The following is a 20,896-nucleotide window of genomic DNA, read 5'->3' as shown; positions in this document are numbered from 1 at the left end:
TTTGATAGTATTTTTTATGGACAAATTTTATTTCTGTTAAGAATATGAAATATGATGAATACGTACATTTATAATACTCGTAAGTTCATTTCAACAATACAAATCAGAAACATAGCAAACACGGACCTCTTACATGTACAACAGCAGAAGAGGGATCAGGTGTCATTGAGGAGTAAGTATGTCGATTGAACATCATCTTGTCATGTGTCTGTTGTTTCAAATTAACCCATTAAACTTCTCCAATTGTTTAATATGGCACTTCTGGCCGCAGTGATCAATTTGCTGGGATTATCACAGGGGTGCCCTACAATCAACAATCAATACAACATATGTGACGACCCAAATCGGGCAATCATGCTCTAGGTACTGGAGGTCACAAGTGCATGAACGTCACAATTCAATAATCAATCAAATTCAATCAATCAATCCATAATCAATCATTTCAAATATCAATGAAGTCAATTACTTGTCAATCCATCAGTTAGTTATAAATCAACTAATTCAAATATCAATCAAGTCAATTAACCATGGAATGAGCGTAAGAATATGTGTTGCATTCGTCCAATTGCGAGGGCCATGACTGTTCGTGTCTACTACGAGTAATCATGGAAGTGCAACCGCCACCAATGGGGTGCCAAAAACCATGGTGACGGCGATAGTACCTCAGTGCAAATGATCACCGTAGACCAGGGCCTGCTCATTCAACAAATTTACAGAATAAGTGATTACACAAGTTTCAAAAATGGAGTCAAGGACTTATCCGTATAAAACAACTTCTATTCACTCTAACATGGTTGATACCTACTTGCACTGTATTTTTCCATTGGTTAATTGTATTAATAACATAAAAGGCGGTCACTCTTTTTATGACTTTCAAATCTTGAAAACACTTCAGACCAAGTTTCCTCGACAAAGTAATATAGAACTTATAGAAAAATAACTTTCTTTGCAAATGTTGCTAATAGTTTTCTTAAAGGGTTTTGTACTGAAAAATACCCAAATGGCATACCGAAATTGGAAAAAGAAACAATACTGTCACCTCTTAGCTTAAGGTTCTAAGCTTCTAAGCTACTTCTAACAATAACAATGTGTGTCCTAATCCCCCCCCCCCCCCCGAACTGGGAAATGTGTAGTAGCTGCTTCCCTAATTGAATGGAGCTTGATTTTATATTTTATCCTACAAAAATGACAAATAAGTATTCAATACTGTCTAAACCTGCCTGCAATTTCCTATTAAAGAGGGGTTGAACCAAACGTCCCATTCAACCTCTCATGTAAATCTTTGAATTGAGGTAGAGTATATTCTAGTTTTATGTTGCATCTTGTCAAAAGGACAATTTAACTCAGTTGAAAATTACTCAGTTGATTATTTAAAATAATGCCTCGTAGAGAGTAGTTTTATCTCACAAAAATGATCCTAGTTTTTTTTATATCAAGCTTAGACCCTTAACATTAAACATATATTTGGTAATTGAGGAAGGACATAACTTGAACGGATCTGGTTTAAATTATAACATGTCTTTTTTATGTTTACTTTAGAGTGTTAAGCACATGGATTTTGGTAATTATATACTAGTATATTATTACAGGACTGAATACTTTGCCATCTGCAAGTCTGATTAACTCCATCTAGGTCACTGTATGCTGACACAGACACTCTATTCTTAGTTGCCTGTATGTTAAGGAGGAATTGTATTTTTCTTAATTACTTGAGCTGTTTTTTTTTTGTTTTACAAATTTACGTGAGATGTATAATTCATTTAAAGACTGCATCTTTGTATATTTTTCACAATTTTGCTAAGAATTCTGGTAAAACTTGATATTTCTAAGATGGGGGTATACCTATCCAAAGACAGCTTTGGAAAACTTATCTCAATTATGATAAAACATGTGTTTTATAAATTATGTAACCTTAGATATAATCCTATCCAATAAAAAAAGAACAAAATGGCATAATATATTTTTAATTAATAGTATGAAAAATTAGGGGATTTTGTGATGCAGACTCAACATCAACTGTTAACGATTTAGTTCTAAATCTTGGCCTGAACAGCTTATTTTGGTAAAATTTATCCAAAGTTTCTTTAAAAAAGAAGAAAAAGTGTTTAGATCTATAAGTAAAACACAAATAAACTTAACAAAATCAATCTAAAAAGAGCATTCCTTATTAGCTTAAAAAGGAGTTTCAAAATCAAATATTACTTCAAGTACTGAATCAGATTTCTTTGGGTCTTTAACAGCATAAAAACATTTATGTCAAGAGTAAGTGGCTCAAGAGATTTTTATGCATTGTGGAAACATTTTTATTTGCATTTCTCTTTCTCCATTATCAATACCTTGATCTTTTGACCTTGGAGATTTCCGTACTTATGAAAAAAATGAAATCTTGGCCTACTTTCATATCTTAGAATTGTATTTTCAGTATGTTTGCTTTTAAGAAAAGTTTAATCTTTGCTATGTTGCCCATCGGTGGCAACAGTGTTTCACAAACATCTTGTTTTCATAGGACAGTCGTTTTCGGTCTTACACATGACATAACTTTATCAGCTGTTTATGCTATGTAAACACTTGCTTTTCCGTGCTTTGGACATAGGAAACGAATAAATCTCACCTTGTGTATTCTTTTCGGGAACCTCGTATCCACTTAATGAATTACTCAACATATTTTACATAAATGTTTACTTAACGGTTTTTTTAAAATACAAATTAAAGGAAGTTAAAAATGCAACAGAATGTATTACTCTATATGACAACTATTCTCTGGTTAAAATTTATTCTATAAGTTCATTCTGGCACTTTAAGAGCCATTCTCTGTAGTGATTTGAAATTTTATATAGGAGCTGTGGCACGCATAGTCTCAGAATTTCTCCAAACTCTCTATGATAAAAGTCATTGATACCCTAAACTGAAATCAGGCAAAAATTGGTTGCTATGCTTTATAGTTACCATGGCAACATGTCTTAATGTTCGAAAAATGGCATTTTTTAACATGTTTAGAACCCCATAGTTAACATTTGCGGCAAAGCAAACAATTAGCAATGACTGTTTCCAAAAGTTGAAGGTCAGATGTCTCAAATGCATGATAAACATGTTTGGTAAATCAACTATTGCATACGTTACTATGGTAACAAAGTATTCAAAATTAAAAAAAAAAAATATTCATTGAATTTTATAAAGTCATACACATAAAAATAAAAAGCAATTACAGGATGAAATGTGGTCGAATAATAGAAAAAAGAGCCTTGAAACATATACCAAGAACAAAATATGATATTTCATTTTGGTTGGCAATGGTTGCCAAGGTTTTTATACCACAGAGAGCCTTCAAAGTAACACTCTGTATGTTTAAATCTGATCCTATCTTTTAAAAAAGGACATTTTCTCACAAATAATGATCAATTTTTAAAGATGTTGGTGTGTTCCTAGTTTTCCCTTTTGAAAAAATTCAGATTAGATTCTTTAAATAGAGCGTTGCTATGGAAATAAGCAGAAAATATATGCTTGAAAACCTGAAAAATATTTTCTTTCCTTGGATACGTACCCTTAAATGTAGATTCCCAAAACTTTTATGATTGATATTTATTAACAGCTAACCTGACTTTTAATTTTGACGATCATCCAATCTCTAAGTGGATGCAAGAAGTTGGCAAACAGGGTTTAATATTGATATAAAGTTCACAAAATCGAACATTTTCCCTTCTTGGTAACCATAGCAACAGTGTTGTTTTCTTCATCAAATTTTATCAATATATGATATTCAACTTCAGTTCTAACAGATAAGTACTATTCAAGCTGAGTCCTTTAATTTGTTTCTTGATGATATGGCGATTTAATTCTTAATGCAGCAAAAAATAATTCACTTTTAAGCACTGGTACTTTGTTTCCACGGTAACACTGCAAAGTAGCAATTATACCCAATTTTTCTTATGGCTTTGGTTATGCAAGGTCCTAAGGATGCATATTTGCCAGTCTTGAATTTTCATGTTTTTCCTCAAGACAGTGGCATTAACCCAATCTCAGTTACTGGTTTTGCATGGTTACACTCTGTTACCATGGCAACCATAAAAGTTATTTATAGAATAATATTGCTTATACTTATATACTTAAGGTCAAACATTTTCATTGTTCTTTTTAAGTCGTTGATTGGGTTTGAGCATGCAACACCTACCATTAGTGAATACGGAGGGTTTTTCAGCATATTTCAGCATTTTAAATGTATTCTAAATGTACCCTTGGTTACCACTTACTTAGAGATATATTCTAAACAGTTTCTTTACAGTATAAGTGACATCAAGGTGTCATGTTTTTGTGAAAATGGTTTGTTTGCTCTTTCTAGTTTTTATTAAGCCACAGTCAAGATTTAAAGTGGCTGAAAATCTCGATTTTTCAAACTTTTCCGGCTGTTGCCATAGCAACCGAGACACTTAGCAACGAAATTTTAGTTTGATATTTGTTTCTGGTGTCAAGTTATAACCATGGGTGAAGTTTCATCAAAATCGGTTACCATGCGTGGCAACGAAGTTCAAGTGGTTACAGAGAATGGCTATTAATTAAATATTTTATAGAAATATTTTTCATATGACATATTAAGTTAAAATGAAATGTGAAACTAAGAAAAATGTACTTGTAAAATAAATTATTTGAGTCAATTGGAATTTGAAAACTACATGTAGTTATAAGTCTTCTTATTTACAAACATTCTTCACGATATTTCTCTTTTTATCTTCAATGATGAATATAAATTATATTAACAACTTAAAGAATGATACTTTCCATCCTAAAAAAGAGGGTGGTCACTTCATCTATATAGACCTTATCCCGAGACTTTCGTAAAGCACAGTGGTTAGAATTACAGTGCAAGGAGAAAACCGTAGATTCGAATCCAATGGCGAGAATTTCAGTGCGAATGGGACTTAATAACTACGGTCAATGTAGATGCTTGCACACAAGAAATCCTTTGTGAACTCTGAACAATGACCAGTATATGATACTTTCTGTCAATTTATTGCAGTTGTTGCTATACACAGAGGATTTATTGTATGAACATTTTCAGTACATTATACAATTTGTGGATTTAAATAATTATTCGTAACCTTATACTGTATACGAGGGACATTTCAAAAGTCCTGAGAACTGTTTGATAAAAAGTTAATCGTTTCACGGAAATTATTGAGTTTGAAAGATCAGAAAAATATACACATATTGTGACATAACTTTGCAATTTTTATGACGTAATATCTCCGAAAATGACGTCAGAATATAGAATGATTATCATACTGAAATGTCGCGTTTTCATCCACATGAGACGATTTTAAAGTGCTACCAAAGGCTTATTTGAAAAAATATTTCAAAGAAAATTCTTATTTGCAAGAAAGTAAAGTAGGACTATGGTACTGTTTATCAACAGTTCCATATTTCATTGTATGATTTGTTTAATAGCACTGTTTATGTCCGGTTATGCTATCATCGACATTCATTTACGATTTTAAGTTACAATATACGACTGGATTTTCGGTCTTTTGTAAAGCTCTCCATTGTATGAAATAAAACATGTTCTGTATAAAACTGAAGAATATTAATGCAGTTTTCAACAAATATATTTTGAGTAACAGTACTCTTACCGTTTACAAATAAAATATACAAAAGTCTTGCACTTGACTTGTTTCTGTGCGTATTTTTTCTTATTAATTCAACTTCGGCGCCCCAAACTCACTACCGCTTTTGACTTTTAACTCCAAAAAAGATTTATAAGTTAGACAAACATGTAAAATTTAATTTCCATGAATTAAATTTTGCGAATATGTGGAGGTACGGTGGGGTTACAACTGCGCCCGCCCCATTTTGGATTTTACGCGAACATATTGGGCACACTAAACTTAATTTCTCTTGAGCCTTCATCGATCTCACAAATCTAGTTAAAACACCTGACGATTTGATGCCATCAAATTTTGTAACACGATAGTCTATTTTTCTTTGATTGTCAACTTTGCCTTTATCTCGCAGTTAGGTCTGTTTTACGCAATAATTTGAGCGAGATCCGATAAAAACATGTGATGTTTGACAATCGCTAAAACCATTTCAGAGCAAGAAGATCTCTGAAATAGAACACAATATGATAGATTGTTGTTTATGTGAACATTCCACCAACTGGCATTTGCGTCCAATAGCTTGCACCCGAGTAATGAGCAAAAGTTGTCTTTGAAATTTTAATTGGATCAAATTGTGTCATTTGTTACTGTACGTCATTATTATAGCCAGTATGCTAAACATTCTATATTCTGACGTCATTTTCGGAGATATTACGTCATAAAAATTACAAAGTGACGTCACAATATGTGTTTATTTTTCTGATCTTTCCAATGATATCAAACTCAATTATTTCCGTGAAACGGTTAATTTTTTATTTAACAGTTCTCAGAACTTTTGAAATGCCCCTCGTATTAGACCATGAATAAGTATCTGAATTAATCATTTTCATTAGTTTACCAATGTAAGTTAACAACACCGATTTCTGCTCGCAAATACATTTAGTTCAGTGTCTTAGAACATTGTTATTACAGAAATAAGATAGGTTTTCTATGATGAAAATGACTTAAATTGTCTCAATTTGCAAACCTTGATATTAAAGTTTGATCCACAAAACACTCTTTGTTAGTGTCTAGAGTTCCCCGAAGAATTAAAAGTATAAATTAAATATATAAAGATAATAAACATTATCAAAGCTTAAAAATGAATTAAAAATTCAAATCAGGAGCAGAACAAACAATAGACTAGACCTCTAAAACATCAGGTTTGGGATCAATTGCTATGGAGGAGTGAGAATCCCCTTACAGCGGTTTTAACCGCCCTGTGTTCCATGTCATGATCAGGAAATAATCGAAAAAAGCATTGTCAATTTGGTGTTTAATGATATTGACAATTGTAAAGTAAAAGTTATCATATTAATCTTGAAGCTTGTCATAAGATAACCATAAATGTCTCTTTCTAGTAATGAATTCAGATATGTAAGAGATGTTACAGACTCTGTAGAATGTTTTATTTTAAGCTCATTGGTATACATCATGTCGACATATGAATGTAAGTAACCATTGTTAGTTGACATTGTATCGTCGAAACACAATTCTTAAATGTTGAGATGCAAATAGCATCACAGCAAATAGTTTCTTATTTTAACAAATAAAGTTTTCCACACATTCTGCTTCATGTGAAGTAAGATCAATCAGGAATATTGCTGAACACATTTGATGATATATATATATATATATATATATATATATTCAACTACAACTAATATTTTTTGCATGAATTTGGAAAATGATCTTTTCGTAATCGTGAAAAAATATCATATGCCTGTAATGCCATGTGTATAATTTTAATTATTAGAAACAGCATTTAAAGTGACAATACGACGTATATCTTCAAAAATAGACTTGTTCAAATTTCCCTATAGGATTTGGAATTTTTTTCATACTCATAAATTTGTACACTTTTAGAAAATTACAAATTTTATAAGTAAATAATTCTTATTATTTCATTAAAATTAATAATTATTAATGGTACATAAATATATACATAGCAACGTGTTCGAGATTCCACATTCCATGATATACACGCATGTGTCTAGTTTTCATAAACAAAACAGCATGGTAAGAGAGGGAAGCCCCGTAGGCCTGCTACATTGACAAAATCGACCAAAACGAAAAACAAAAACAAAAATAGGGCTTGAAATTAAAAAGCAACTTTCCTTACAAAAATTTAGTTGGGAGATTAATATCATTGGATGAATAAGTAACGGGATCTCGGCGACATTCACGTGGGACTCGCGAAGCTTCTCCCCTACAGGTTTGTTTATACATGCTATCATTTCTTGTATCTCCATGGCTTTCAAAGAAAAAAATTTGTAAATTCAACATAAAAATGCACTTATGACATATAAAAATTATTGCCATTTAAAGTGCAAATTGTATTGGAACAGCAGAAAGATATTTTGTTTGACATTTTGCCGCGATGACGTATGATTTGGTGGATTTTTCTTTCCTGCACCCCAATACACAAAACGTCAACATTTGTAATTAATCATGTTAAATTCGTCTGAATGCAGACTAAAATGCTAACTATTATCAATTTACAAGATAGTTAAGATATTTTGATTCTGAGAATTGCTTTTACCTTATATTCCATCATAATTGTAAACCCTACATTGTATGCACGTGCCATTTTAGATTTCACGTGGTACAAGTAAACATATCTAAGTTGTACAACCCTTGATTTTCCGGCAGATTCTATTTACGTTAATTTTATTTGAGGAGAGAATATTTATTTTTCTAAAAATGCTTACTTCAACTTTTTACCATATTTCTGAAATATATATTGGGTAAATTTGAATGAAAAAGAACACGATTTGCAGATGTATTGCCGCTTTAAATGCGGTTAAATATCGGTGGTCGGCGCACGACAATTTTTAACTTTTACTTTTAGCATTGTCAATAGTTTCCAGGGTATACGGAAATATTATAATAACATAAAATAACATAAAATTTACGTAGGTAAAACTCTATTAATCTGTGTTGTTCTTTGTCTAAAAAAAAGCATTTATTTGACATCATTAAATATATTACGATATATGCCAAAGCACTTTGAATTAGACATTGTCTAAAATTGTGACGCTGGGCAGTAATATGGAGCACCAAATTATCAAGAAACACTAGTACTGTGTTGAGAGGGATAAACTTGAATGGCTAGAGTCATCAATCTTTGTCAATCACTGCATCTTGTGACCTAAGAAATTTTCCACCAAAAGTAGGTCACTATGACCTTTCAAATCCTACTGTGTGATGTGGAGACAGGTCCTTTGGATGAGACTTATAAACCGAGGTCACGTGTCGCAGTAGGTGCTGGCAAAAAAAGATCCCTCCCTGCATAATTTTAGGCAGTTTTATGAGGATTTTAAATTACGTGAAAGTAATCATAACATATCGGCGCATCTGAGAGGTCAAGGATGTGAAACAGACCGTGTCGTCCATTGAAGCAAGTGCGCAGTCTATGAGTGATATGTTTGAGAATGTAAAATCTCACGCAGATCACGCAGATCAAGACGTGAAAGCTATTCGAATTGATACAGCCAATTTAGACAAGAAATTAACTGATGATATGACAGAGTTAAGCAACAGTCATCGTGAATTACATAAATCAGTGATCGATCTAAAGAGCAGGTCCATGAGAGATAATTTAGTATTCACTGAAATATCAGAAAACAGAGAGGAAAACTGTGAAGAAGTTCTGCGAGATTTCCTGAAAAACAAGTTAAAAATTCATGACGAAATTCCCTTAGAGAGAGTGCATCGTTTGGGAAAACCTGATGAGTACAGAACCAAGCCAAGGAACATTGTGGCAAAGTTTAATTTTTATAAAGATCGGGAATTTGTTCGTAGACGTACCCCACTCAAACTTAAGGGATCCAACATTTGGGTGAACGAACAATTTCCACCGGTGGTAGAGGAGAAACGGCGAAAGTTGTATCCTGTTATGCGCAAGGCGTTGAAAAATAATAGACGGGTGAAACTTGTTGTGGACAAACTGTACATTGATTGTGAGTTGTATGAACCCAGCGATACAGAGGAACACGTCAACTCCCTTAACTACTCCAACCAAAGGATGTCCGAGAGTTCCAGGAGCACACCGTGGGCGTCCGGTGCGCGCCGCGGGCCTGCCAATAATGACAATCCTACACCACGCCCACGGGGAAACAAACGCTTCAGGAAATCTTCGACACCGACGAAATAGGAGAGCGCGGAGGGCCAGAAGTCAGCAAACAACTCTATCAAACTTCTTAGTTTAAATGTGTGCGGAATTAAAAATAAACTCAATTATAGTGAATATTTGGATTACATATCCAAATTTGATATTATCGGTTTTACCGAGACAAAAACTGATGTCGCTGATATAATTCAGATTCCAGGTTTTACATTATTTATGAAAAATAGACAAAAATAGTCAAAAATTCGATCAGGAGGAATTATTTTAGCTGTAAGAGATACTTTGGTTAAACATGTGAAAATATTGAACACCACTTGTAAATATGTTCTTTGGTTTAAGATAAGTAAATGTTTGTTTAATAATGATGAAGATGCAATATTTGGTGTCGTGTACCTGCCCCCGGAAGGCAGTAAATATTATTTATACATCTTCAGATTGTTTTCTAGACATTGAGAGTGAATTTATTTCTATATATCTAAAGATAGCAAATATGTGTGTTTAATGGGTGACTTTAACTCCAGAGTGGGCAATTTGCATGACTGGTTTGAAGCTGATGACTTTCAGCTAGAATTACACAAATGTGAGGAATTTTTTAAGACAGCCATAGAGTCCAGAACTATTATTTTTGATAACTTTAAGATTCCTCTCCATAGGGTGGTACAAGAAGTCCATGTTAATAACTTTAGATACAAAATGATTGATTTTTGCAAAAACAATGATATTTATATTGTAAATGACCGTGTTGGCAGTGATAAATACGTGGGAGGTTTAACTTGTAAGGGTAGTAGCACGGTGGATTATGTGGTTGCCACAGCACCTCTGTTTGAAATTATTCAAGATTTTGATATCTCTGACTTCTGTAACCTGTATTCGGATGTGCACAACCCAGTTTCATTTTCTATTTTACCAGCGTTTTTCACAGAACACAGGTGTGAAGATATTGTTGAAAATCAGTCACGTGTAAAACTATTGTCACAAGACCAAGCAAAACATTTCCCAGAGAATGTGGATATATCTAAGGTCAAGGACATAGAGAATGAATTAGATATTTTGACCAGTAGTACAGAAATAAGTAACATTAGTAAAGACACTCCAAACGATGTTACTTATAAGTTATGTGGTATATTTTTAAACACAGCTAAATCAACAATTGGGTTTAGTCGCAATTTTAAGAAAAATAATTGTGAAAACAAACGTGATAAACCCTGGTTCAATAAAGAGTGCAGGACGGCGAGAACGAAATATCATTTGGCAAAGCGATTAAATAGTAAAAATTCTTGTTTAGAAAATAAAGCTAATCTTCATTTAGAAAGCAAAAACTATGAAAAAGATTTTGGATTTATGTATAAAAGATTATAGGAAAGGCATAACAAAAAAACTTGAAATCATTACGCTCAACAAATACTAGAGATCACTGGAAAATTTTAAATGGTCCTAATGCATTAAATAAATGTGCTGTAAGTATTAATGCTATGTTTGATTTTCTGAAGGGCATCAATGAAGGTCATAATAATGACGTAGAAGATGTCGATACTCTAAGTTTCCCAACAGATACCCATGAATGGGATGATTTTTTGAATTTAGAGATTAGTGAGGAAGAAATTTTATGTGCAGTTAAAAAACTGAAAAATAATAAGGCAGCAGGTTACGACCAGTTGTTAAACGAACACATTTCATTAACAATAGCTATATTTTTGCCTGTATATAAGAAACTGTTTAATTTGATTTTTGATAGTGGAATCATTCCAGACGAATGGCTCACGGTTATTGTCAAACCGATTTTTAAGAATAAAGGTGACCCAACAAATCCAGAAAATTATCGTCCAATAACACTTTTAAGTTGCCTTGGTAAGGTTTTTACCTCCATTTTATGTAAACGCTTGGAATGTTATGTAGAGAACTTAAATCTTATAAGCTAAAGTCAAACTGGCTTTCGGAAAGGTTTCTACCTTGGATAATATACTTAGTTTACATTTTCTTACAAACATGGTGATGTCCCTCAAAAAGAAACTTTTTTGTGCTTTTATTGACTTCAAACAGGCATTCGATACTGTGTGGAGAAATGGGCTTTGGTACAAACTGTTGAATAATGGCATTAGCGGTAAATGTTTTACTTTTATTAAAAACATGTATGATGGAGTCAAGTCCCTTGTGACTATGAATGGTCTTTCATCTGAATTTTACAATTGTAATATTGGTGTCCGCCAAGGAGAAAATTTATCACCTCTACTGATTTCTGCTCGTATATTAATGATTTAGAAGAGTTTCTCGCCAGCAGAAATGTGCATGGGCTATCTTTTAATAATGTAAGCAGTTCAAACTCTGTAGAAAATGAAATTTTGCTGTATTTTAAATTATTTATTCTGTTCTATGCTGACGATACAGTTATAATGCCTGAGTCTGCAGAGGGTTTACAGCATGCTATAAATGAGTTTCATTCGTATTGTGTACAATGGAAACTGAATGTCAATGTAGACAAAACAAAAATTATGATTTTTTCGAAAGGTTCATCTGTAAAAAATGTATTTTACTACAATAATTCTGTTATTGAAATTGTGAACGAATTTAAATACCTAGGTATACTCTTTTCCCGATCAGGTTCATTCTGTAAAACTAAAAACATTTATGTGAGCAAGCTCAAAAAGCCATGTATGGAATTATACGAAAAATTAGACAATTTAATTTACCAGTGGATTGTAAGCTTGATTTGTTCGATAAAGTTGTCACTCCAGTACTTCTTTATGGATGTGAGATATGGGGTTTCGAGAACATTGAAATGATTGAACGCGTTCATCTTAAATTTTTGAAATATATTTTTAATCTAAAGAGTAGTACTCCTAGTTATATGGTTTATGGCGAAACAGGTCGCTTCCCTTTGTATATAACAGTGTATTCAAGAATGATATCCTATTGGGCAAAATTATTGGTAAGCCCTGAAAATAAGATTGTTTATGTTACATATAGACATTTATTTGAACAGTTTTGTTCAGGAAGTCATAAGAACCCTTAGATTTTATGTATTAAGAATATACTTGATAGCTGTGGCTTCTCAAATGTATGGAACGAACAGATTTTTTTAAATATTAAATGGCTAAAAGCTATAGTTGAACAACGTCTTAAAGATCAGTACATACAGAAGTGGAGAAGTAATATGCGCGATTCGTCTAAAGGTCTTAATTATAGTATCTTCAAAACAGAATTTGGATTTGAAAAATATTTAGCCTTACTACCAAAAAAGTTTAGAACAATTTTAATTAAACTAAGAACAGCAAATCATCGTCTTCCAGTTGAGACTGGGAGATGGTTTGGAATTCCCAAAAATGATAGACTATGTAATCTTTGTAATAATGGACAAATAGCTGATGAGTATCACTATATTTCAGAATGTAAATATTTTTCCGAATATAGAAAAAAATATCTTCCTAGTAAATATTGTAATAGACCAAATGTTTTCAAATTCTCAGAAGTGTTGTCATCTGCTGACTCCAAGGTATTAATTAAACTTTGCAGTTACATAAATAGAGTATACGAAAAAGTCTGTCCTCCATAATTATTTTTGTTTTACTTCATATGAATGTATTTCCGCCATTTCACGTGTATCCTGCATATTATTTTTTGTATATATTGTACATATATTGTTGAACCTCATGTACCATTTATATGGTTTGAGTGAATAAACTTAACTTGAACTTGAAGAGCTGTCAAGTTTTACACTCATTTGGTAATGACAACAAACTAATATTATAACATTTACAAAAATATTTGTTTAAATAAATTATCTTGAGTATTCCACTGGAATGAATTAAGAATTTATCATTACACTGTGGATTCAAAAATGAGAAATTGTCCTTTCCTTTATAATGTGAGAAATTTTAGATTTAAACAGATACCGAATTACAGTAAAGGTTGGAAAATGGAAAGAAAATTTCTCACTACTCCATGGCTATAAGTGGCGGCTACATTTACAATTTTCAAATTTCCATCGGCAATTGATGGCGGCCGAAACAGATTGAAGAAATGCTTGAAGCAAATTCGACAACATGTGCAGTAAGATATCTGCATTTTTTAAATGCTTCGTAAATGCAAAAATACACTGTGTGTATATTATTAAACTACAGTAATTGTCTACAGTTATTTACACTTATCCACTTTTTTGTATCATTTTCATATCTACATGACTATTACAAACTGTAAATGATTTTTTCTTGTATTCTTACACATTATAATTGTTTTTTTTCTTTCTTTTAAGCAGTTTAACCTTTCATTTACATTGTACATCGATTGCAGTAATTAATTATCATATTAGATGAATAGAAAAGGGGAATAACTTCTCTCAGTGGAGTACACGTTTCTCTACAATTTCAAAAAGTGCTGCTAAGCCCAGAGTTCCATGAATTCACAATCTGGTAAAATGATCCTTGCTTATTATTCGTCTTTATCCTGTTTTGATCAATACACAGGATAAGAAACGAACGTCGAAGCGGTGTTGTATTTTTCACTACAGAGCACCACCGAAACAGTGACTAAGGGGCCATATGAACGTCCCATTTTGATAAATGAATACTTGCTTATCATACATGTTACCATGCACAAAATACCCAAGAGCAGACTTTATCTAGGAATAAATTCATTTTCACGATCTCTTTAACAGATCCCAACCCATACACCAGAACCTCTGATGCCGGGGATAGGAAATAAAGAATTTTGTTATAGGCGCCATTGCGCATCATAAGTGCAATGAATTTTAAGTATGATGATTAAAATGTACCAAGAAATTATCAAACCTATGCTTTGAATACTAGTATATTTTTCCAGTGAATTTAATAAATAAATAAAAATAACGATATACTGTGATAAATAAATGATAGAGTAGTTTCAAAAAGTATCATTTTATTAATTATCAATATATATCAACAAATGGAATGAAATAAATAAATATATAAAGATATGTATGTTAAATATTTTTCACTCTATACATTTTGTCCACTTTATACCACGCAAAGTTCGTATATCTTAGTGACAGGTTTAAGGTAAGTGTTAGTATGGTGAGACGATAAAATACATGTAATTTGGTAATTGTAGTACAATTCAAATTGAAGTAATGTCTTGATAATGGATTTCGTCTTTGGAATTTCTTAATTCCTGATAGTTGTGTATTTCATACGAAGTGATTCCTCTTTCATTGCTAATGTAACTGGAACTTTGGGTGTTCTGAGAAACAGTGTTACACTTTTTCTTTGAGCATGCCCTTTAAGAAAACAAATGTGTAGCAGTTGATTGTGAAAACAATTTACCATTAACGCTGTACAGATTTTAGAAAACAAACATATAGATATTTGCATCATAAAAGAATTTTTTCAGAGGAAAAGAGAGTGAATTGTAAAAAGATAATTATTTTAAGAAAAAATACCTGCAGCTTATAACACATATTCCTATCATTAGACACAAATTAAGCACTCCCAACAGAGTGAATCCTAGAAACCAGGGCATGGGAATGGGAAGAACGGAATCTTTGGTAGATATCGGATGAAGGAGATCACCTTAATAAATAAAGTTTCTATAACTAGTCTGTTACATGTATGAAGGAATCAACAATTATATAGTGGTTGCTGTTTTATATCAAATCAGCTTAAACAACTCTACAAAGGATTTGGAAGATTTTATTTCAGAAAAAAATGATAAAAAAATTAACGAGAAGAGGAACAAAAATACTTAAAATAAAGATATTATACAGTGGAATTTCAGATATCCGGACGCCAGAAATCCGGATGCTTCAGTATCCGGACGACTATTCATCGGCACGGAATTTTTTAACGTTTATTTATCTTATTTAGCTGGTAATTCAGATATACGGAGGCTTCACATATCCGGACAACTTGACTAGGAACCAAAGCGTCCGGATAAATGAGGCTCCGCTGTAATTGGTTTTCACTCTGAAAAAAGAACGTAATGTATTTCTGATTTTTTTTAATTTGAATTACTTGGCAGCTGTGAGCAGTTTGATCCTGTGTAGGGTTCTTGACATCCCCGTGGACAAGTTCCCTCGTATATATCGCATGAGTCGTTAAATCCACAGTGTAAACTGCACTTCCCCTCACAATTTATTCCGTAGTTTCCAAAAGGACATTCTAAATATCCAAAGAGAGTATAAAATTTTATTATTGTAAGTATCTGTACAAACATGTAACTATATTTATATTGATCATGTAAATATACTTTGAAAATATTTTGGCTTGAATCGTACGTTAATCTCAGAATAAAATACACTAAAGCAAAAGTAACATTACATTTTATCCACGTACATGTATACCTCAGCTAGTTTAATAATTATCCATCCGAAGGACCTAATCACTTTACAAGGAAAGTATTATTGTTCTTATCAAATAGTAACGATTCATATGTATAGGGTGAGTGTATGTGTTTGTGCTCCGGTGCGCTCAAATTTAACGTACTTTCACTGCAATTTGAGCCTTTCCAACCATGGATACAGTCACAAAATCCGTCTTTGAACTCGCATAGACTGATGCATTTCTGAGGGCAAACACCAGAACAATTTCTTCCAAAATATCCTTGGTCACAGACTAAAATATATTATTGTGATAATTGTTTTTCATTCAAATGTTCAAAGAAAAAAAAGAAAATAAAGTACTCAAAAAAACCATATAAATTGATTGGTGATGTGCGCTTGTCCTTCCGTCATTTTGCCTTTTGCCATAAAAAATGTAAAATAACTATAGCAAACTGGAATAAAATATTCTCTTTTACATGTACCGATATTTTTTTTTTATAAGACTGTAATTCTTATGAATTATATTATGAGTAATAATTATCAAATACGAGGGTTGTTAGAAAAGTTCGCGGACACATTGAATTACGGAAAATCTGTTGTGTACTGTGAAGTATGACCTATGTCTGAATAAATTCCTACATTTTATTTATTGGTATGTAAAAAATCAGGCCCATATTATAAAATCTTGAAAATTTAAACGATTTTTACTATGAGGTCATGGGATTCACGGAGCAATCACTTGACGTAAGGTGACGTGACAACCAGATTTCAACCCGTTAAACTTTGTCGCAGTTCTATAAATCTTTCATTTCTTCAGATATTTATTATCTTTTTCTACTTTAAAATTAAATATCTATATCAAGACATGTTACTTTTCTTCTATAATGTCTTTTGTACTGATCGGATATTATTGAGATCTTTAAAAAAAGTCTATGCAGTTAATCAATCAGGTATGGAAACTATGCAAAACCATATTTGCGCAACACAACGTCCATGCGATACGGGGGTACTGAAGTATTAATGGAGTTAATCATTCAAAATGTTAATCCTTCCATTCTTTTGAAGCTTCAACCATTTGAAAACTTGTCTTTTGTAGGTGTAGGAAATTCCCGGAGGTATCTTCAACATTGAAATCTCTTTTTAGACATTTTCGAGCCTGCATACACAATTTTCACGCAGTGCAGTGCTCCATGACGCTCAATGACGTTCCGATTTTTGGCTGTGTTATTACACGTTGATCATCTATAAACGACTATAAAACAGTCATATACCCTCCAGTTTAGTTCAAAATTTCTCCCAGTGACGTTTCATGAATACTTTAGCGGCAGGTAAAATATCATAAATCTCTTTGCTCTACAATTGTGCAATTTTTAATTTTAATAAAGAGTCTTTGTGATGTAAACGTGCCAAAATGTAGCATGCTCCGTGAAGCAAGTTTTTTTTTCAAAATAAAAAAGCTGCATATATTTCAATAATCACCGGAGAGCACCAAATTCTTGTGTATTTATTGGATAAAAGGTAAAGATTTTATCTGGAAATGTTGACCGGTTTCGTTGAAATAGCGCGCTCACAACAGAACTTGTCCGCGAACTTTTCTAACACCCCTCGTATTTCAGTAAAAATGTTAATCTATATCTAACAGAATTCACAACATTACTTGATCGAATCAAACATTTTATATAGTGAATGTTTAGGAGCCTTAAATAAAAGGATGAGAGTACAGATCGTAAGATGTGAGAAGCTCTAAAAAATAGTTCCAATTATAGGGAGAACTAGGGTTTATCCCCAGTAACCAAAGAAAAAAAAGTTGAAAAAATTGCGGTAAAAGATCAACGACAAAGGATAAAACTGAGCTGGAATTTACCCAGCTTAAAGGACCTAATACAGGACCATTACTTAGATTTATTGCAGCTGTCTTTTTCTTACTTTGGTTACATTTCTCTCCAATATATCCATCCTTGCATCCATTTGTACATACTCCGTCTATGTGGTTACAGATCTCATCATTCCAACAATTCTGGCTGCAGTGTTCCTTACAGCTTGGTCCAAAATGTCCAGAAATGCATTCTAGGAAAGGGAAAAAAATCTTTGAAACAAAATATTTTAATGTTTGTATAATCCTTTAAATGACATTCTTTTAATTAATGTTTTCCCCTTTACCTTTGTTACATAAATTCCCTGTATATCCCGGTTTGCATCCTGCGTCACAATGTCCAGTTTGTTTGTTACAGAAGGTATCATTACGACAATGACCACTGCAGTTATATGCACAACCAGGGCCATAGCTTCCTTTTGTACATGCTGTTAACAGTCGCCATATATATGTAATAACAAACCATTATTTCAACCCACATTCGATTATGAAGTTAAGATATTTTCCTTTCATTTGTATTAAAGGAAGCCGACTGGGGTACAATGTATTTCTGTCTGAAATCTTTAATACTGAAAATCTAATGACAAAAGTTCTATCCTCTGGTTTCCAAAGGGGTATTTAAAATGTCAAAATTAACGAAATTTTACTGTTTTATAGAAAACTACAAAATGTGACAGAAACAATTGATATTGGCGAAAAAAAACGAAAATAGTTGTGAGATTCTCACATTTCTATGTTTAAAATTTCAAATGCTGAATAACGTACATTTTTTTTTTTTCAAATGCTTATACCGTACATTTTTTTTTTCTTTTTTTCACTTTTGTCATGACCCAATTACAAGTTACAAACAAAATATTACTACGTCAATCTACATTTCGGTTGAAAAACGGTGTCCAAATTTATTTATATATAATTGTAAAAAAATTTTAACCTATACTGGTATATTTTTTTAATTTTTGTTAAAATCTATTTCAGTGTAATCATGCAAAAAAAAGTGCTTTAAATATGTGAATATGCTTTATTTCTTTATGATGCGCGAAGCATTGCGCAATAGAAAACCCAGTCGGTCCCCTTAAATAAAAAAAGATGATCATGTGCATTATATACACGTTTATTACACTTACATTCATCACAATAATTCCCGATCCATCCATCAGCACACCCATTGTCACAACGACCGGTCACGTGATTACAAACCTCGTTATTTATACAATAGGTTACACACTGCTGTCTACAACCAACCCCATACCATCCTCTTGGACACTCTTTTCAATGGAAAGCAAGCCATATGAATCATATCTAGATGTATCTCTATATTCCAGTTTTAAGAAATGCATAAACAATTTTCAATTACATCAAATAAGCAATAAGAGATTAAGAAAAACATTAAAGTAATTTAAACAAGTCACGATTTTCTTACTTTCTTCGCAAACGTTTCCTGTCCATCCACGTGGGCAACTTAAGCATGTTCCATTTTCGATGTCACACCTTTGTTCAATACATTTTGTCGAGCAGTGTTGATCACAATTTCTTCCATAATAAGTTTCATTGCAACCTAAAACAAACTGTCTGATATATCTCTGACAAGTATAATAGAGGTACATGTAACAAAGAGAATAGTCGTCGAGTTCCATTTATTAATAATTTGAAGATAAACATAATATCAGTGGACTGTGTGCGTTCCCTGTGTTACATTCTATAATTTGAACTGTCTTGTATTTCAATCAAAGACATTCTTAAATTTATATTTCGCAAGAAAAGGTGTTTGACATTGCATATACATTGCATCCTCAATATCCAAACCTACATGCAATAATAAAGATTATGAAACTAACTTTTGTATTAAAAGAAGGTGTATTTGTTAAACACTGATACTCCAATATGACAGTTTTTGGCAAAGAAGACAAACTCCAAGTCAAGTTATAAAAATACAGTTACCCAAAGAAAGGACTTGTTCTCAATGAATATACCTGTGAAATATGAAAGCCTTACAGCTGTAGCAGCAACGTTAATTGTTCAAAAGTTATTTTCAAGGTCAAAGTCAAAAGGTTAAAATTATTGGTATCCAAATGAAGGTCTTATCACATACTTTAGAAGTAACCTAGTACTAATTGTTTAAAAGTTATTCTCGATATTAATGTTTTAAGTGCGTAAAATTCAACGGTCATACTCAAAAGGTCAAGAATATTTTTTCCCATGAAACGGTTTCATTATTTTATTATTTTCAAAAGTATTGCCACGGTTAGTGCTTGGTAAACTTTTGCGAAATTGGATCAAACTTCAATGTCAATGCCATGACGTCAAATATGTTTGACCCAAAAATAGCTCTTGTCACAAGAAATACACTTGTAAAATGTGAGAATCTTAGTTTAATTAAATCCATCAAAATTTATCGGCAATGCTTAAGTTATTGTGGACAAACAGATATATGTAGACAGGCGGACGAACAGAGCAAAACTTTACACCGGCCCCGAAATGTTCGATAACGGGACATACCAAACATACGAAAGACAAACTTAGTCTAAATGTATTAATGGTTCAATAAAGAACGTAGAAAATGAACAGTTATCATTATGATTATTATTATTATTATTATTATTATTATTATTATTGAAATAATAATAATAAGAGCGGGCCTCTTAAAACTAAGGTGAGATGGAGAAGAGATCATCCGTCGTATGCTTCTGGTCATGATCAAGAAGACGGAAAAATCTTTAGACAAATCAGTTGTAAAAAATGATCTTACAATAAGTTTTAAAAACGTCAAATAAATATAGCATTTGACATAATAATGGATTGTATTTGCTGTCGAGGTCATTATATTGACCACAGAACTTTCTAAATGTTGACTTTAAAAGTGGTTGTTAATATAATTATTTCATCAATCCACAATTGGTCTTATGAAGAGAATGTTCTTGTGTATCGAATAAGATGAAAGACATAAACTTAATGGGCAGGAGATGAGGTTTAAAATTTAT

General features: G+C 32.3%; 1 protein-coding gene across 1 annotated transcript in view; it reads right to left on the bottom strand.

Moving 5' to 3' along the window:
• Nucleotides 1-14,728: 14,728 nt before the first annotated feature.
• Nucleotides 14,729-20,896, bottom strand: part of LOC134270290 (multiple epidermal growth factor-like domains protein 10) — a 28,346-nt gene continuing 22,178 nt past the window's right edge. The window contains exons 4-10 of the mRNA XM_062752482.1: nt 19,043-19,183; nt 18,206-18,346; nt 17,972-18,112; nt 16,209-16,337; nt 15,738-15,884; nt 15,167-15,296; nt 14,729-15,004 (exon numbers count right to left, since the gene is read on the bottom strand). Coding sequence (XP_062608466.1) covers nt 14,845-15,004; nt 15,167-15,296; nt 15,738-15,884; nt 16,209-16,337; nt 17,972-18,112; nt 18,206-18,346; nt 19,043-19,183 — 989 coding nt within the window. The 3' untranslated portion in view covers nt 14,729-14,844. The remainder of the gene's footprint in view (nt 15,005-15,166; nt 15,297-15,737; nt 15,885-16,208; nt 16,338-17,971; nt 18,113-18,205; nt 18,347-19,042; nt 19,184-20,896) is intronic.

Source organism: Saccostrea cucullata, unplaced genomic scaffold (genome assembly GCF_032062105.1).
Source record: "Saccostrea cucullata isolate Sc308-1 unplaced genomic scaffold, CSIRO_AGI_Scuc_v1 ctg5024, whole genome shotgun sequence".
Taxonomy (NCBI): Eukaryota; Metazoa; Mollusca; class Bivalvia; order Ostreida; family Ostreidae; genus Saccostrea; species Saccostrea cuccullata.
This window is presented reverse-complemented; position numbering and strand designations above follow the sequence as displayed.